The sequence below is a fragment of the Drosophila arizonae genome, chromosome X (assembly GCF_054131065.1).
Source record: "Drosophila arizonae isolate 15081-1271.41 chromosome X, UAZ_ARI_1.0, whole genome shotgun sequence".
NCBI lineage: Eukaryota > Metazoa > Arthropoda > Insecta > Diptera > Drosophilidae > Drosophila > Drosophila arizonae.
Genome location: NC_142927.1, coordinates 880819 through 894913, shown reverse-complemented (window position 1 = coordinate 894913; position 14095 = coordinate 880819). Strand labels below are relative to the sequence as shown.

At 45.8% G+C, this 14095-nt stretch overlaps 3 protein-coding genes across 16 annotated transcripts in view; 2 read left to right on the top strand and 1 right to left on the bottom strand.

The window, feature by feature from the left end:
- The window catches only part of vex (somatomedin B and thrombospondin type 1 domain containing protein vexed), a 102874-nt gene extending 99192 nt beyond the window's left edge, over nt 1-3682 (top strand). For all 3 annotated transcript variants that reach the window (XM_089474997.1, XM_089474999.1, XM_089474998.1), the window contains exons 5-6: nt 504-580; nt 636-3682. In XM_089474997.1, coding sequence (XP_089331123.1) covers nt 504-580; nt 636-1249 — 691 coding nt within the window. In that variant the 3' untranslated portion in view covers nt 1250-3682. The remainder of the gene's footprint in view (nt 1-503; nt 581-635) is intronic.
- Nucleotide 3683: 1 nt separating this feature from the next.
- On the top strand, nt 3684-7411 carry C901 (notch receptor 4 protein C901). Of its 7 annotated transcripts, none has more exons than XM_089474994.1 (9): nt 3684-3825; nt 3880-4085; nt 4793-5027; nt 5092-5230; nt 5290-5448; nt 5516-5707; nt 5807-5867; nt 6355-6485; nt 6547-7411. In XM_089474994.1, exons 3-9 carry the CDS (start codon nt 4851-4853, stop codon nt 7293-7295), a joined length of 1608 nt encoding a protein of 535 aa, XP_089331120.1. In that variant the 5' UTR covers nt 3684-3825; nt 3880-4085; nt 4793-4850; the 3' UTR covers nt 7296-7411. The 7 variants fall into 7 exon arrangements, with proteins under 7 accessions (XP_089331120.1, XP_089331119.1, XP_089331117.1 ...); XM_089474993.1 differs by having other exon boundaries at nt 4778-5027; XM_089474991.1 differs by having other exon boundaries at nt 4761-5027.
- A 219-nt stretch (nt 7412-7630) lies between these two features.
- Myo10A (unconventional myosin 10A) overlaps nt 7631-14095 on the bottom strand; it is a 40531-nt gene continuing 34066 nt past the window's right edge. For all 6 annotated transcript variants that reach the window (XM_089474988.1, XM_018015440.2, XM_089474986.1 and 3 more), the window contains 4 exons: nt 10948-11477; nt 9669-9906; nt 8464-9609; nt 7631-8296 (listed from right to left, as the gene is read on the bottom strand). In XM_089474988.1, the coding sequence (XP_089331114.1) occupies nt 8129-8296; nt 8464-9609; nt 9669-9906; nt 10948-11477 (2082 nt within the window). In that variant the 3' untranslated portion in view covers nt 7631-8128. The remainder of the gene's footprint in view (nt 8297-8463; nt 9610-9668; nt 9907-10947; nt 11478-14095) is intronic.

Genomic DNA, 14095 nt, shown 5'->3' with positions numbered 1-14095 from the left:
CGAATTTCCGGTTGAATAGCGACGCCTTTGAACTGTATAACCTATCTCGCACTCACTCCTTGCCTGGTTGGTCTCTCTCTCTCTCTCTCTCTCTCACTCTTTCACTTTTTTCAGCCACGCACAACTGCACAATAATCATTATTGTGTGAGTGCTTTTGTCTGCTCTTGTCTCCCTCTCTCTATCCCACTCTCTCTCTCGCTCTCTCTCTCTTAGCCTCCCTATCGCTACCTTTGCTGATTATTCCCATGTCAAAGTTCATTGTAATGTTAAATACAGCTAATGTCTGTCTGTCAATCGAAAATCAATTGAAAAATTCAAATGGAAAATGTTTGAAATTAAACGTAATCGGGTTTTTGCCTATTAACGGGTACAAAGCCATGAACAGAATATGATTAAATGGCATTTGATAGACATTGTGAAGGATTCCACAAAAAAAGAAAAACTTGATATAAGCTGAACCTGCTCAGAGTCTATCCATATTAATAGTCAATCAATCTTGCAGATACTGCGTGGAGTTCGAGGTCATCAAGGCATCCAAAGCCTGCCACAAGCTGCCGCCCTATAACCTGATGCTGGAGGGTAAGTGATTCACTAGATATGCCTTGTACGCCTTATGGACAATGTGCTGCTGCAGGTGATCGCATAACTGTGCGCTGTGACCTGGAGGCGCTGGTGCAGGACAAAGATGCTGAGGCTGGTGTTGGGAAGGCGGGCAACAGAGGCGCAACAACAACAACAACTACAACGCATAAGACTCTAATGGCACAGCCATATCTAACAGAGGAGGGCGAGGAGAACAGCAGCAGCAGCAACAGCAATGATAATGACGATGATAACGAGGACGAGCAGGAGCAGGAGCAGGAGCAGGAGGAGGATGAGGAGGACACCGAGGAAGATGATGCACAAAATATGCTCGACTCCGAAGCAAATGGCGATGCGGAAGCGGAAACGGAAGCGGAGGCGGCCAGCCGCGAGAGCTATGGCTACAAGCACCAGAGGCCATCATCGCACCATCCACGCGCTGCAACGTCCAAGCGCAGCGCCAATGCTGCGGCGCCCATGTTGCCGCCGGCGCTGCAGCCACAACAGCAACAGTTGCTGCTCAACTATCACTGCCGCGGCGAGGGGCTGTCGGGTCGCACGACGCGTTGGAGCGCGTTGCCGGCGCCGTCATGTCGCGGCAAGTGGCTGCGCCTGACCATCGGCCCACCCAAGAAATGCAACCATGCGCAATTCATATTCGTCTAAGCAGCTGCTGCAGCAGGAGCAGTATTCGCAGCCATCCAATGCAATACTTGGATAAATCTTAACTTTTTTTTTTTTTGATCTGATCGAGGACGTCAATATATATGTGTAGGGTATACGCGTAGTCTATGTAGCGAGTTCATCAATCCCGAAAACCCATCCCAGAGCCCAAACCTATCTCTCCAGTTCCCATTGGGTAACAGCCATACATAAATAACGGCTCACGGCTCTCTCCTTCTCTCCGATCACACCTTCAGTTGGCCAGCGCCTATTGGAGTACACTTCCTCATGAAGTCAGTCCATAGCATTATTTAATCCAAGTCAACAATATTTCATATAAAACTATATACTAAATGTAATTCTTGCAGAGTTGCAAAACTACTTAATGAGCCATTTCAATACAATAACGATAAATGAAAGGGTATCTGTGCTTCGGCAAGCAATCTACCTGCTGACGCTGGAGCAAAGAACAAGCAACAACACATTTGCGCTATCTGTCTCTTTTCCTTAAATGGCGTTTGCCATGACTCGACGACGATCAAAGCGAAGGCAGAGAAAAGAACCGTTATCTTTGCGCACTGTTGCGCATTTGTTGTTCTTGTTTGCTATGACCAATGGCGTTCAGCGTTCAGCGTTCGAGTGCAAAGGCAACTGAAGTAACGGCAGTTTAGAATTTAGCTGCATTGCCCGTATACCCAATGGGACGATTCCTTATAGTGGCTGTACGCCCGACAGAGAATGAGTAATAAAACAAATGCACTGTTTGTCTCGTTTCTTTGTATTCATATCATATCCAAGCATCATATCGCACGGCAGCTGTCCACAGCACTCAGCACCCTGCCCCACCCCGTCCCTCACTCACACGCACACAATGAGAGAAGAACTCGCATATAAGTGTTTAAACTTTAAGACAGTTAATTAAGAATTTACATACAGTGAATGTGTATTTTTTTGAGTCTCCCCATGCCCCGCTCTCCCTATATCTTTCTCTCTTTCAATAGATCATGCATAATCGATAGCTGAACAATTAATATATAGAAAGCGAAAAAAACGAGATTTTCGGAATGCCGAATTTAAATACCCTTGCAGTAAACTACTCTAACGAGTTAATAGCGCAGTTTTAGTTCCACTACAATTATCCGATTGGAATCACAGTTATGTCCCTAACCAAAAAGGAAACGCCTGCAAGGGTGAGAGTACAGTAGAAACCCGCTGTAGATGCAACGTTCATCCCGGCGAGTTCCTACTGTAGCCCAAGTTGTAAATAGATCATTTACTCAGACTCTGGTGTCTGGGAAAGCTCAGCGGCAAATGAATAACAACTGATCGATAAGTCTTAGCCCAGAACGAGAGATATAACTAACTAATAATACGATATATACCATTAAATATAATTATATTAGCAACCAAGTCCCATGATCTACCGATACATATGTAGCTGTATCTATGAAGGGCAAACTGCGCAATTCGAATCCAAACTTCGATTGATCAAAGGAGGAAACCAAATTCCACAAGGATTTGAGTCACGCTGTCCACTATGCTATGCTAAATGCATTATGAATTATATTTGAAGAAAAATAAATAAAATCTTGACAGCGCAATTAGAGCTTGTCCAAACTCAATGTTTTCTCTAAATCCCCAAACTCCACTTCCAGCTAGACGTAAGCGCTAAAACATCTCAATAATACGAATTACATGCAGCTATAAAAGTGAAATAGTGTAGTGTATGTGACCAGTCGGACTAGACATACATATATACAAAAACAAATATATATGTATTACATAATGAAACTTCAACCCTCATCGATGTACGAGTTTATCATGCCTAACCATTAACCTACAACACCTACACTTACACTAGCCTACAAAGCTGAGAATATCAATTTGAAGTGCTGCAAACATCTATTGGACTTGACATAACTGCATAGCTGTATATGTTGCTATATAGGCTCAAATTCAGAGTCATATTCAAGCTCTAGTCAAACACTTAGTCACAGAATTTTCCTTAATAGTAAACGTGAGATAAAGTTATCAATATTCCCTTCGGAGCAATTCTAAGTTCAGGTGTTTGCAGCGGTCTCAAATATATTCTATTGGCACACTAACACACACACACACCAACACACACATAGAGAGATATATATCAAAAAGAACAAACCCCATTAAAAAATTAAGAGAATTTGAAAAAAAGAATATAATAATAATACAACTTAATAAAATAAACATTAAGGCACATACGAAAGAGAACAAGAAATAAATACAAATTTGAAAATTAATATTCTAATAATATATATATATATATATATATATATATATATATATGGAAATATATATACATGAAAATAATAATGATAAAATTGCGCATTCACAATAAAAAGAACAAAAAAATTATTTTAAAAAACAAAAACAAAAACAAAGCAAACTTAAATCAACAACTGGGGCCGAAACAGAGGAACAAACAAATTTGTTTGACTGGTTTCGGAGGGGCTGGTCGGCAGCATTTCTTGCGTGGGGCGTGGCAACGCACAGCTGATTTTGGATCGTTACCGTTTGACCCAATTGCGCAGGTGCGCAGAGAGGTGAGTGAGCTGTCAGTAAATGCCAGTTGCCGGTTTTTCAAATTTCTCCCAAAGAAAAGAGGGAGAGAGAGAGAGAGAGAGAGAGAGTAATTTGAAGCTTTCAAGTTCGGGCTAGTCAAAGTCAAAGCTGAAATTGATTAGTCGCTAAGCAGACGCAAGCCAAGACGGACGTGGAAGGCAATTTGGATTAAGATTCGGATAAGGAACTCATTACCGTTAGCTCTAAATATATATACATATATACATATAGATATTGTGTGGTGCGTATTGCAATGATTCATCGCGTCAAGCCATCAGTCAGTCTGTCTGTCAGGGCTCCGTCTTTAGACCTAACTGTTCTTATTGTTGTTGTGGTTGTTGGCTACGAAGAAAGTTGTTTTGGAACATGTTAATTGTCTTTGGTGCGGCAACTGTTTATAGCAGTTGACTCTGTGCAACTCGAGCGGGATTTCTTTTTCGTTCATCTAAATGAAACGAACTTGGCTTGTTCTTAGCGCAACTAAAGATAGAGCTCAAGTCAGATCGAAGAGAAAAGGCCGCTTAGGTGTCGCTTGGAAATGAACTGAGATATATGCTGCTCTAGCTATATATATAATTTACAGATATTCTTCAACAAATCAAAAAGTAACTGCAAATTATTTGAAAGTTCATTCGGTAGACATTCGGAGTAAGTTCGAAATAGATTTGCAGTAAATCAAATTGCTGAAACTAAATTCGGAATTATTATATTTCGGAATGAGCAGAAACTAAGTGGAAAGAAGCTTCGGGAAAAATGCAGCTTACAATCCATTCAAACGTTGAGACGTTAGTGAAATTGAATAGTTACCGCTGAGTGAATTCACATGAAACAAGCATTTAGAACTCAAGTGGGAAAATAGGTCAGGTTTCGGAGTCAGAAGGAATTTCAAATGAAATTTAGCTTCATTCAATTGCAGTCAATTCTTATAAATAGGGGAACGATTCACAGATATTCGGTGCAAAGAAGATATCGCATATGAGAAGAGTTCAGCGCCAGACATTTCCGAATGACCGCAATTAGGACTGATCACAGCCAGACACAAATGCCCGAGTCGGAGGGATCGCCGCTGGCGCTGCTGCTGCTGCTGGTGGCGAACAGCATGGGCGGCGGGGAGGCGCTGAGGCGTAACTTTGATGCGCGCCAGACGAGCGTCAACTCGAACATTCCGCTGTGGAAGCAACGCGTAAGTAGAGCCAAGGCGCCCAGTCTGTCAACTATCTAAAGCAGCTGATCATCCACTGGCACAGGCCTGCGAGAAGTCGCCCAAGTACCAGATGAACTCGCACTACAGCTGCGACGAGAAGGGGGACGTGAAGTGCCTGCCCGGCTGGCAGGGCGATCTCTGCCAGGTGCCGATGTGTCGGCGCGGCTGTGATCCGATGAATGGTGAGTGAGCGACCCCCCAGAGAGAATCAACTCGATCTCAATACCTGTTCGCTCCACAGGCTACTGCCAGCGACCGGGCGAGTGCCGCTGCCGCATCGGCTACACCGGCGAGCACTGCGACAAGTGCATCCCGCTGCCCGGCTGCCAGCACGGCACCTGCAAGAAGCCCTTCGAGTGCGTCTGCAAGCCCGGCTGGGATGGACTCTTCTGCACAGAGCGTGAGTCCCGCTGCTCGAGCTACCAGATTGGTAGATCCATTACTCTAATACGCCTTCTCACTTGCAGCCAGCTGCCGCAGCGGCTGCCACAGCACGCGCGGCTACTGCGAGGCGCCCGGCGAGTGCCGCTGCCGCATCGGCTGGGGAGGCCGCACCTGCAGCGAGTGTGCCACAATGCCCGGCTGCCAGCACGGCACCTGCAACAAGCCGCTCGAGTGCAACTGCGAGCCCGGCTACACGGGCCTGCTTTGCCAGACAGGTGAGTGGGAGGCAAACATCGACTCTTCTCAAGATGCTAAACGTCTCTCTCTCTCTCTCTCTCTCTCTCTCTCTCTCTCTCTATCTTGTCATATTGCAGCGTTGTGCGCCTCGGACTGCAACAAGCAACACGGCTACTGCCGCAAGCCTGGAGAGTGTCGGTAAGTCGAATTCACCTTCATTCGGAGTCGATTCGGAGTGAATTTCATACATGTGAATTGGTAAATGAAATTATGCATAAATGCATAGATGATAAATATGGAATCATAAATAGAGCCGTTATCCATTCGACGCCATTAGCGAATTGAATCCATTCCCAATTCAACGAAATTCGAATGGCGCCGAGTAGATAACGGATGTGATTTCATTCTCCCTTTTGATCCTCCTCGAGTCATAGCAGCCCACATGCAAAAGAGAGGGACAGATAGTGCAACTACTCTCCCTCAGCAGCTGCATGTCTATTAATAGCCCATTGCTCATGGCTGCCTGTCACTGAAACCGCAATCGGAAAGAAGAAGACGTTTGAGCAATGCAATTGGCTGGGGCAATTTGCATGTTGAGTGTGCTGGCATAAAATGGCGTCTTAGCCGCCATACTTATTTCTATGTCTACTTCTAACACAAAGTGACTTAACTTTCTTTGTACCAGCTGCAAGGTGGGCTGGACTGGCGCGCAGTGCGACAAGTGTTTCCCGTATCCTGGCTGCGTGAACGGCGACTGTGATGCACCCTGGGAATGCAACTGTCGTCCCGGCTGGGGCGGCATGCTCTGCGACGAGAGTAAATACCATTCATATTCCATAAGTACGGCACATTAGTAACTGACTTTCTTGTGCTGCAGAGTTGACCTACTGCCTGGACAATCCGAACACTTGCGAAAATGACGGCAAGTGCATATCGCTGAGCCGCGAGGACGGGAGCTATCGGTGCCAGTGCCGGCAGGGCTATCTGGGCAAGAACTGCGAGATACTCGATGAGTTTCTGTTGACCTCGGTGGCCCCGCCGCGCATTACACCGCCGTCCACCCAGCTCGACGTGGAGCTGGAGCTGGCCACAGCTGTGCCTGATGATGGCAGCAAACTAGAGCAGCCAACGGCAACAACAGCAACAGCAGGCAAACCCACGACAACGAGGAGCACAACAATGTTGCCAGACATTGGATTAAACGAGACCGCAGCAACGACAGCCGGAACAACGACAACGACAATGGGGCTGGGCACACGTGTTGCCAACCACAATGCGTCTAATGAAGCGTTAAGCTATGGCCATGCAGCTGCTGATGAGGCGACAACAACGAGGCGTCCCGCACCTACAACAACAGCAGCAACAGCAACAACAGCGGCATCAGTAACGGCGACAGCAACGACGACAGCAACTATGACAGTAAAGGAAGCTGGCAACAACGCAACAAGTGGGTCACAGTTCAGCGCACACACGCAGCAGCAGCAGCAGGCGGCGACAGCGCAGGAGGACGATGAAGAGGATGACGATGATGATGAGGAGGACGAGGAGGACGAGGACGAGGATGAAGATGATGGCGATTATGACGAGGACGATGACAACGATCAAATTATACCAAATATTATTTGAGGAAAATGCTTCTTTTTTTCATAGATACATATATAGGTTTATATATGCATATATGTATATGTATGTTACGTATATTGTATGTGTTTAGCTAATAAATTATTTATTTTACAATTAAATGCCAGAGCAATCTTTAGAAAATAATTAAACTGCAGACACTTCGATCAACTGGATCCAAATAGATGAAATATATTCGGCTATAGCTATAGCTATAGGGTATAGATAGATGTGCTGGCTTTAACTTCGCTCATCCCCAAGATACCCTTCTGCCCCATTTATGCAGGGTACATATACATAGCGCCAGTGTAAATCCGAAATAAATAAAAGATCTTTGGATATGTATGATATATGGTTTGTATAGAATTTCATTTATTAATCTAAACAATGAATTTCGCTTAACAAATTGTCAAAAAAAAAATCGATTTATATATATATTTAATTATATATTTTTATATATATTTTAGATTCTTAATTTTAGCAATTGAAAAAATTGTGCTGGAAATACGAAAAGTAGGGGAAACAGCAGGAAGAGGAGGCAAAATACTTGAATTGCGATTGCACATTGTTGCTTAAGATTAGGACACAAATCGTTCAGATATGCGGGGAAAAGGATAATGGAATATGGCTAGGATAGATCCTGCTCCCATATGTTATATATGCATAGAAATAGGTGTAGGTATAGGTATAGATTTAGGTATGGGTATAGGCGTAAGCCATACTTAACAATGATAAAAAAAAAATTGTGGACTTTACTTTAATAATAATCAAGATATATATAGATATATATTGATGTATATCTGCATACATATATATATATTCGTAATATTCGTTGCGTTCTAGTTGAGCTCCCGCTTGTCGCGCTGACTGATCTGTGCCATGGTTATATATTGACGCACCAGCCGAGAGATCTCGTGCGCCTGCTCCGTTTGCACTCGTATAACACGCTGCTGCATCAAATTGCCAACCTTCATATCCAGAAAGAGGGCGCCATCCTCTGAGCGAACCTGAAGTGGACAGAGAGAAGGAGAGAGAGAGTTGAGTGTATGATAATATCTATTGATAGATAAAAAAATCAATGCATTGATCGATATCACGTATCAATAATACAAATCAAAATACATATAACAGATAAACTCGATAATAATCATAAAATATTCCATGAAATGCTTACCTTGCGCGTCGATATGACCTCCATGAAGCTCCAGTGCTGCAGGGTCTCGTGTGTGTTTGGATCCAAGAATAGCACTCCGCGTCTATTCAAGGCCAATATCAGATCTCGCCACATGGGACTGTGGTTGTCCTCGACATGGGGCCCCGCCTCCTCGGCCCAGATGCGTTTCACCGCAAAGAAGCTGCTGCCGAACAGCGGCCAGGTGGCGAGCACGTTCAGAAACTGGGCCTTCACCTGCCCCGGGCTGAGATTGGCCACTTGCGGCCAGGCGGACTGCACCAGTCCGACCCACTGGGCCGGACGAATCTCACGTATGCCCAACGCTGGCTTGGGCAACAGAAACTTGATCTCTTTCATGGCTGGCACATGGCTCAGGTCGGCGGCGCGGTGGAGCAGCGCAGCGATGCGCGCCATGTCGCGCACCATCTCCGGCATCGGCACCCCGTTGCCGGGCAGCTCGAGCAGCAGACCCTCGAGATAGTCGGGCGCCACCTGGTTGAAGAGCACCTCCACATAGAGCGGCATTGGCGCCGGCTCGCGCTTCAGCGCGAAGTGCCAGACGCTGCGACAGAATATCAAATAGAAGGGCTGACCGGACTTTAGCAGCTCGGTGGTCACGTCCAGGATGTACTCGTCGGCGGCCAGGGGCATGGTGAAGGCGTCGCCTTGCACGATGCAGTACAGGGAGAACTCCTGCTGCTCGGCCTCCGACTCAACGCCCAGCAGAGCGCACAGCTCGGCAATGACATCGGCCACCACAGTGGAGCAGCGGGTGTTAACCACACGCTCGGCGCCTCCGGGCAGGCGGTAGATCTGTCTGCGCGCCGAGCGGCCGGCCGAGACGGCTGTCACCTCCTCCACGCTGGGCACATTCTTGCGACCGCCACAGCGAGCCGTTTTGCGCAGATTGGTTAGGCAGACGGCGGCGGTGCCATGGCACGAGCGACGCCGATCGGAGGCAGCGGATGTCAAGTGCTCCATCAGATACGGACGCAGTGCGTCCGAGCAGCCAAAGTAGGCGGCCAAGATGCTCAGCAAGCGCCACGCGCGCTGCGAGCTGTCCGGGCAGGGCGAGCGATTCGCTGTCGTCTGCTTCATCAGCTGGCAGTAGACCTCGTCCCGCAGTGCCAAGTACTTGTGACAGTGCTGAAAGCAGAGGGGGATTAATAAATCTGCAGCGCTTGGTCTCAGCTCAACTGGCCTACCATCAACACGGTGTAGACACACTTCACCTCGGTGAGCTCTGGATCGAGCGGTATGTCGCCGCAGTAGCGCAATATGCAATCAAAACACTCCAGCGCCAGTGGCGCCAGGTCGTTGGGCAGGCGCAGCAGGGGCAGGCGTATGGCGTGGCCTTGCCACTTGACCAGCTCCGCATAGGAGCGGTTCGCAGCCGACGACGATTGGTGACGCTCATGATGGCGATCGGCATCGCGTAATTGACTGTGGAGAGAGAGGGATAGAAAGAGAGAGCAGGCGACATAAGTAATTGGTTCACATCATTCAAAATGAAGTTTCGGCTAGAAGCTATAACTACTTCATGCCCCGCCATCTTAGCAAGCATAGCAGCCATTCGCCTATACTACTGCAGCTTAATCTACTCTAACGGCACTTCTATGTCTTCTTCATAGCAGTTGTTGTTGCCATTAATCCAATTACTTCATGTCTGCCATCTTTGCAAACGCAACAGCCATTTGCTGAGACTCCTTACGCGTCTCTTTTGGCTTGCAGTTTCAATACACAAGCAGCCATTAGAGTACCCTTTCTCAAAAAGAGGCTGCTTTAACTTAGTCACTCAATTTAACTACAACACCCGATTGTCTGAATAGTATTCAAGTAATGTGTAAAGAAAAGCTAACTAGACATTGAATTAACAGCTCATGATACGAGTACAACAAACTTAATTTCCAGCACACATTACATACATGTTTACACATATCGACAAGCGACAGAAAGGGTATCTGTGCTTCGACATGTCTTAAGCATTTTTTCTAGCTGCTGGCGAGCAACAAAACAGCTGCACTATCTGTCTCGTTTCTTTGCATGCTATGTGCCTTGCCTCGGAATAAGAGGATCAAAAGAGGGGACGCAAGCGACACCGTTATCTATGCACGCAGTTGTTGTTGCTTTGCAATTGCTTTTTGTTGCTATTGTTTTCAATCGTAAATGGATTTGCGTCTTTGCATTTGAATTTGACTTTGAAATGCAATTTTAAGCATGGAAGATTGTGTTGTAACGGTAATGAACGCGTGCAGAAATAGCCAAATACGCAGCGCTGCACGCACGACAGAGACAGTGCATGTGCGTTGCCTTGACTCGAAAAGGATCAAAAGAGAGCACGATAATTAAGCCGTTATCTATGCGCACTGTTATTACGTTATTATTACTTTCTATGGTGGATAGAGTTGTTTTTAAACAACCAAAAAAAAAAAACATGTTTTGCTATTAATAAATAATATGATAATCAAAAATGGCTGCTCTTACTCGTTGCGGAAGTGCTGCATGGCGAACTGCAGCAGCGAGTACTTGGTAACGGATGGAGGCGTGCCGCTGCCATTCAGCTCCTCCTGCAGCATATAGTTGCCATCTAAATCATGATGCGACGACTGTTGCTGTTGCTGGTGTTGCTGGTGCTGCTGCTGCTGCTGTTGCTGCTGGTGGCCGTTGGTCAGGGAGCTGGGCTGCTGGCCGGCATTCGACTTGCGTGCCGAATGCAGATAGCTTTGCTGCTTCATGAACCGCTGCTGATCGGCCAGCTGCTGCTGCTGGTGTTGCTGCTGCTGCTGGTGCTCCTCGACAGCATCGTCCAGCTGCTGCTGCTGCTGTTGTTGTTGTTGTTGCTGCTGCTGATGATGATGCAGCTCCACTTGCTGTTGCTGCTGCTCGTCCTGGCCATTGGAGTGGGCGTGCTCGTTGCGCCCAACCTGTCGCGCCTCCAGACGCTCCAGCGGCACGTTCAGCGTTTGCGCAGCGGCGCGTGCGCCCGACGACAAAGTCGACGCCTTCGATTGTGACTGTGGAAGAAGAAGAAGAACAAGCAACAGATAAAGACGAGAAGTGCAACAATGAATGCAATTTGTTAATTGTCTGCGCCGCTGTCTAAAGTCAAGTCAACGGCTTGTGAAAGTTGCTGGGCGCCTTTTTGGCCAACGAAGCACTTGACCAGCTAACCGGTCGCCCAGCCAAGCGCCAAGCGCCAAGCACCAAGCCGGTTTGAATGATGTGTATGCAGTAAAAATATATAATATCATATAGTTGTTAGTACACAGTGAAAGCTCGTAATAGCGAACACACAAATCAAATGAGCAAAATAGTTTGTGGCATATTAGCTTTGAACTAGGTTAAGATAAGAGACAAACGATACCCTTAAGCGCTAAGAACTTGCGACGAATTGATTCTATATTCTATTAGCTGTGCAGCAATAGAGTTTTCACTGTAGGGCCATGGATAACAGACAGCGCCCATCTCTGCTGATCTCTGCTGTTGATGATGCTGCTTGGCTTAGAATTTATTCGCTTATCCTCAATATGCAATCAAAAATCCTTGTTCGTCAGTGGAGCTTTCACTGTACTATATAGCTAGCTATAGTTAGTTAGCTGCGTTTGTATTTTGGCAACGAAAGTGCGCTTTTTCACTTTTATTGCCAAATGCATTTGCTTTCCTTTCCATTCCACATAACACCCACACACTAAGTAGCCAAAGATCCCCCACAGCCGCCTCTGCCACGCCCCCTTCTTGCATTTGAAGACACCCAGAGGCAAAAGAAAATGCATTGCGCACGCTCAAAAGCGCAAAAGCAACAACAGATAAACCAAATTGGAAGTGAGTAAAAGTTGTTGTTGTTATTGTTCGTTGTTGTTGTTCGTTGTTTGTTGTTTGTTGTTTATGAAAGCGGAAATCTTTCACCGATCAATCATGAAGTTTGGCTCAGTCAAACAGTAATTAATTATACAATTTCAATTTCAATTGCGAATTTTCAACACTGATAAGCAGCTAGTGACCATGGAGCACAGGTGGATGCACACAGCAAAGCCAACTGTGAAGAAGAGCTGAGAGGGGAGCAAACTAGCCCCAGCTCTTGCCTAAGCATCAAGTGACCATGAAGTACGTTTGAGTATATGAATGAGCAAGCATGAGAAGCACAGGCTTGTCAAGTGACCAAGGAGGACATGCCTAAATGATGCTAATGAAGTGACCAGGGGGGCCAAGCGAGCACCAAAAATAGCAAAGCTGATATGAAAATGAACTCAAAGAGGAGATGAAGAGAGAAAAGACAAGAGATGGGTTCAAGCGAACAAGGAACTGCAGTCACTAGGAAGTAGAGTGGGAAAATATAGAAGCAGAAGAGTAGATCATGAAGAGGCGAGTAAGGAAGGAGGACAAGAATGTGAGGCAAACAGGTGAGATGGAAGAGAGAACGAGATCAGAGCGTAGAACATAACTGAACGAAGAGCTTACTTGAAGATAACACAGACAAATGTAGACAGCTAGCTAGTTAGATGAGGTGACAGAAGGTGTAGCAAAAGACAAGTTATCGGAGGCTGCAATGGCAGAGAGACACAGACAGGCAGACAGACAGACAGACAGATAGACATTGAGTGCAGCTACGAATTCTTTTTACGATTTCCCGTGGGTTTTTATCGCTGTGCTAAATACTAAAGCAGAAGCTGACAAACGAGAGCAGTCAATAGGAACAACAACAACAAAAAGCAGTAAAAACAAACAAATAGATCGCGACAAGACGCGCAAATGGAGGCTGGATAGAGATTATATATATATGAGTAGACTCACACACAGATATTTGTATATATTAGAGCTGCTCCCATATTTAGAACCGGGCACGCAACTGGGTCATATGACTATTGCGCTGCGAAGGGGTCGCTCGGATGGGCGTGGCTCTGCTCCAGTTGCTGCCAAATGCGAGTTCAATTCAGTAGAAGTCAAGCGACTGAGCGAGCGAGTGAGTGCGAAAAACCACAAGAAGCCCAACGAGAGAAAAACCAAACTTGAGCAATACGAGGAAAAACTGCTTAAAAATTTTAATTTAAAAATATGAATTTACAAGAGGCGGCGCAGGAAGAGCGCGGAAAAGTTAAGGGAAAAAAGGACTAGAAAGAGATGGACAAAGGAGTATAAAGAGAGCAGAAGAGCATACGAGAAGAATATATATGAAGACGAGTAGTAAATGATAGGCGAAAAGTGTCAGATTAGTGAGGGGAGGGAAAGAGAGGAGAGAGCAGGAGATAGGCGAGGCTAAGCAAACTTTCTTTTTGGCATTTACTGTTTAAAACGTAATTTTTATTTGTATTTTGCTCGAGTTAATTAAAAAAAATAAAAAAAAAAAAACAATTTGAAATTAATGCGCAACAGCTGTGGCAAAAGTAGTAAAAGAAGAAGAAGAAGAAGAGGCGGACGATGTCTACGAGGTAAACACAGAAGAAGAGGCACAGCTGGAGTCGTGGCCAAAGTATCTTTAAGATGCAATTAAACCCCATTTACCATACGTAGAACAAAAGAAGCGACGCGACCCGGCCGACAATAATCAGAGAAAGAAGAAGGAGAGAGAGAGACACGACGACGCACGAAATGTAATTAAATTATTGAAATCAAATTACAGTTAAATAATAAGCAG

Bases quoted from the DNA above. Each gene is read 5' to 3' on its own strand.
- C901 (XM_089474994.1), top strand. From the start codon at position 4,851: ATGACCGCAATTAGGACTGATCACAGCCAGACACAAATGCCCGAGTCG. The intron at 5,028-5,091 runs GTAAGTAGAGCC...CCACTGGCACAG, and splicing joins TTCCGCTGTGGAAGCAACGC to GCCTGCGAGAAGTCGCCCAA. The intron at 5,868-6,354 runs GTAAGTCGAATT...TCTTTGTACCAG, and splicing joins CGCAAGCCTGGAGAGTGTCG to CTGCAAGGTGGGCTGGACTG.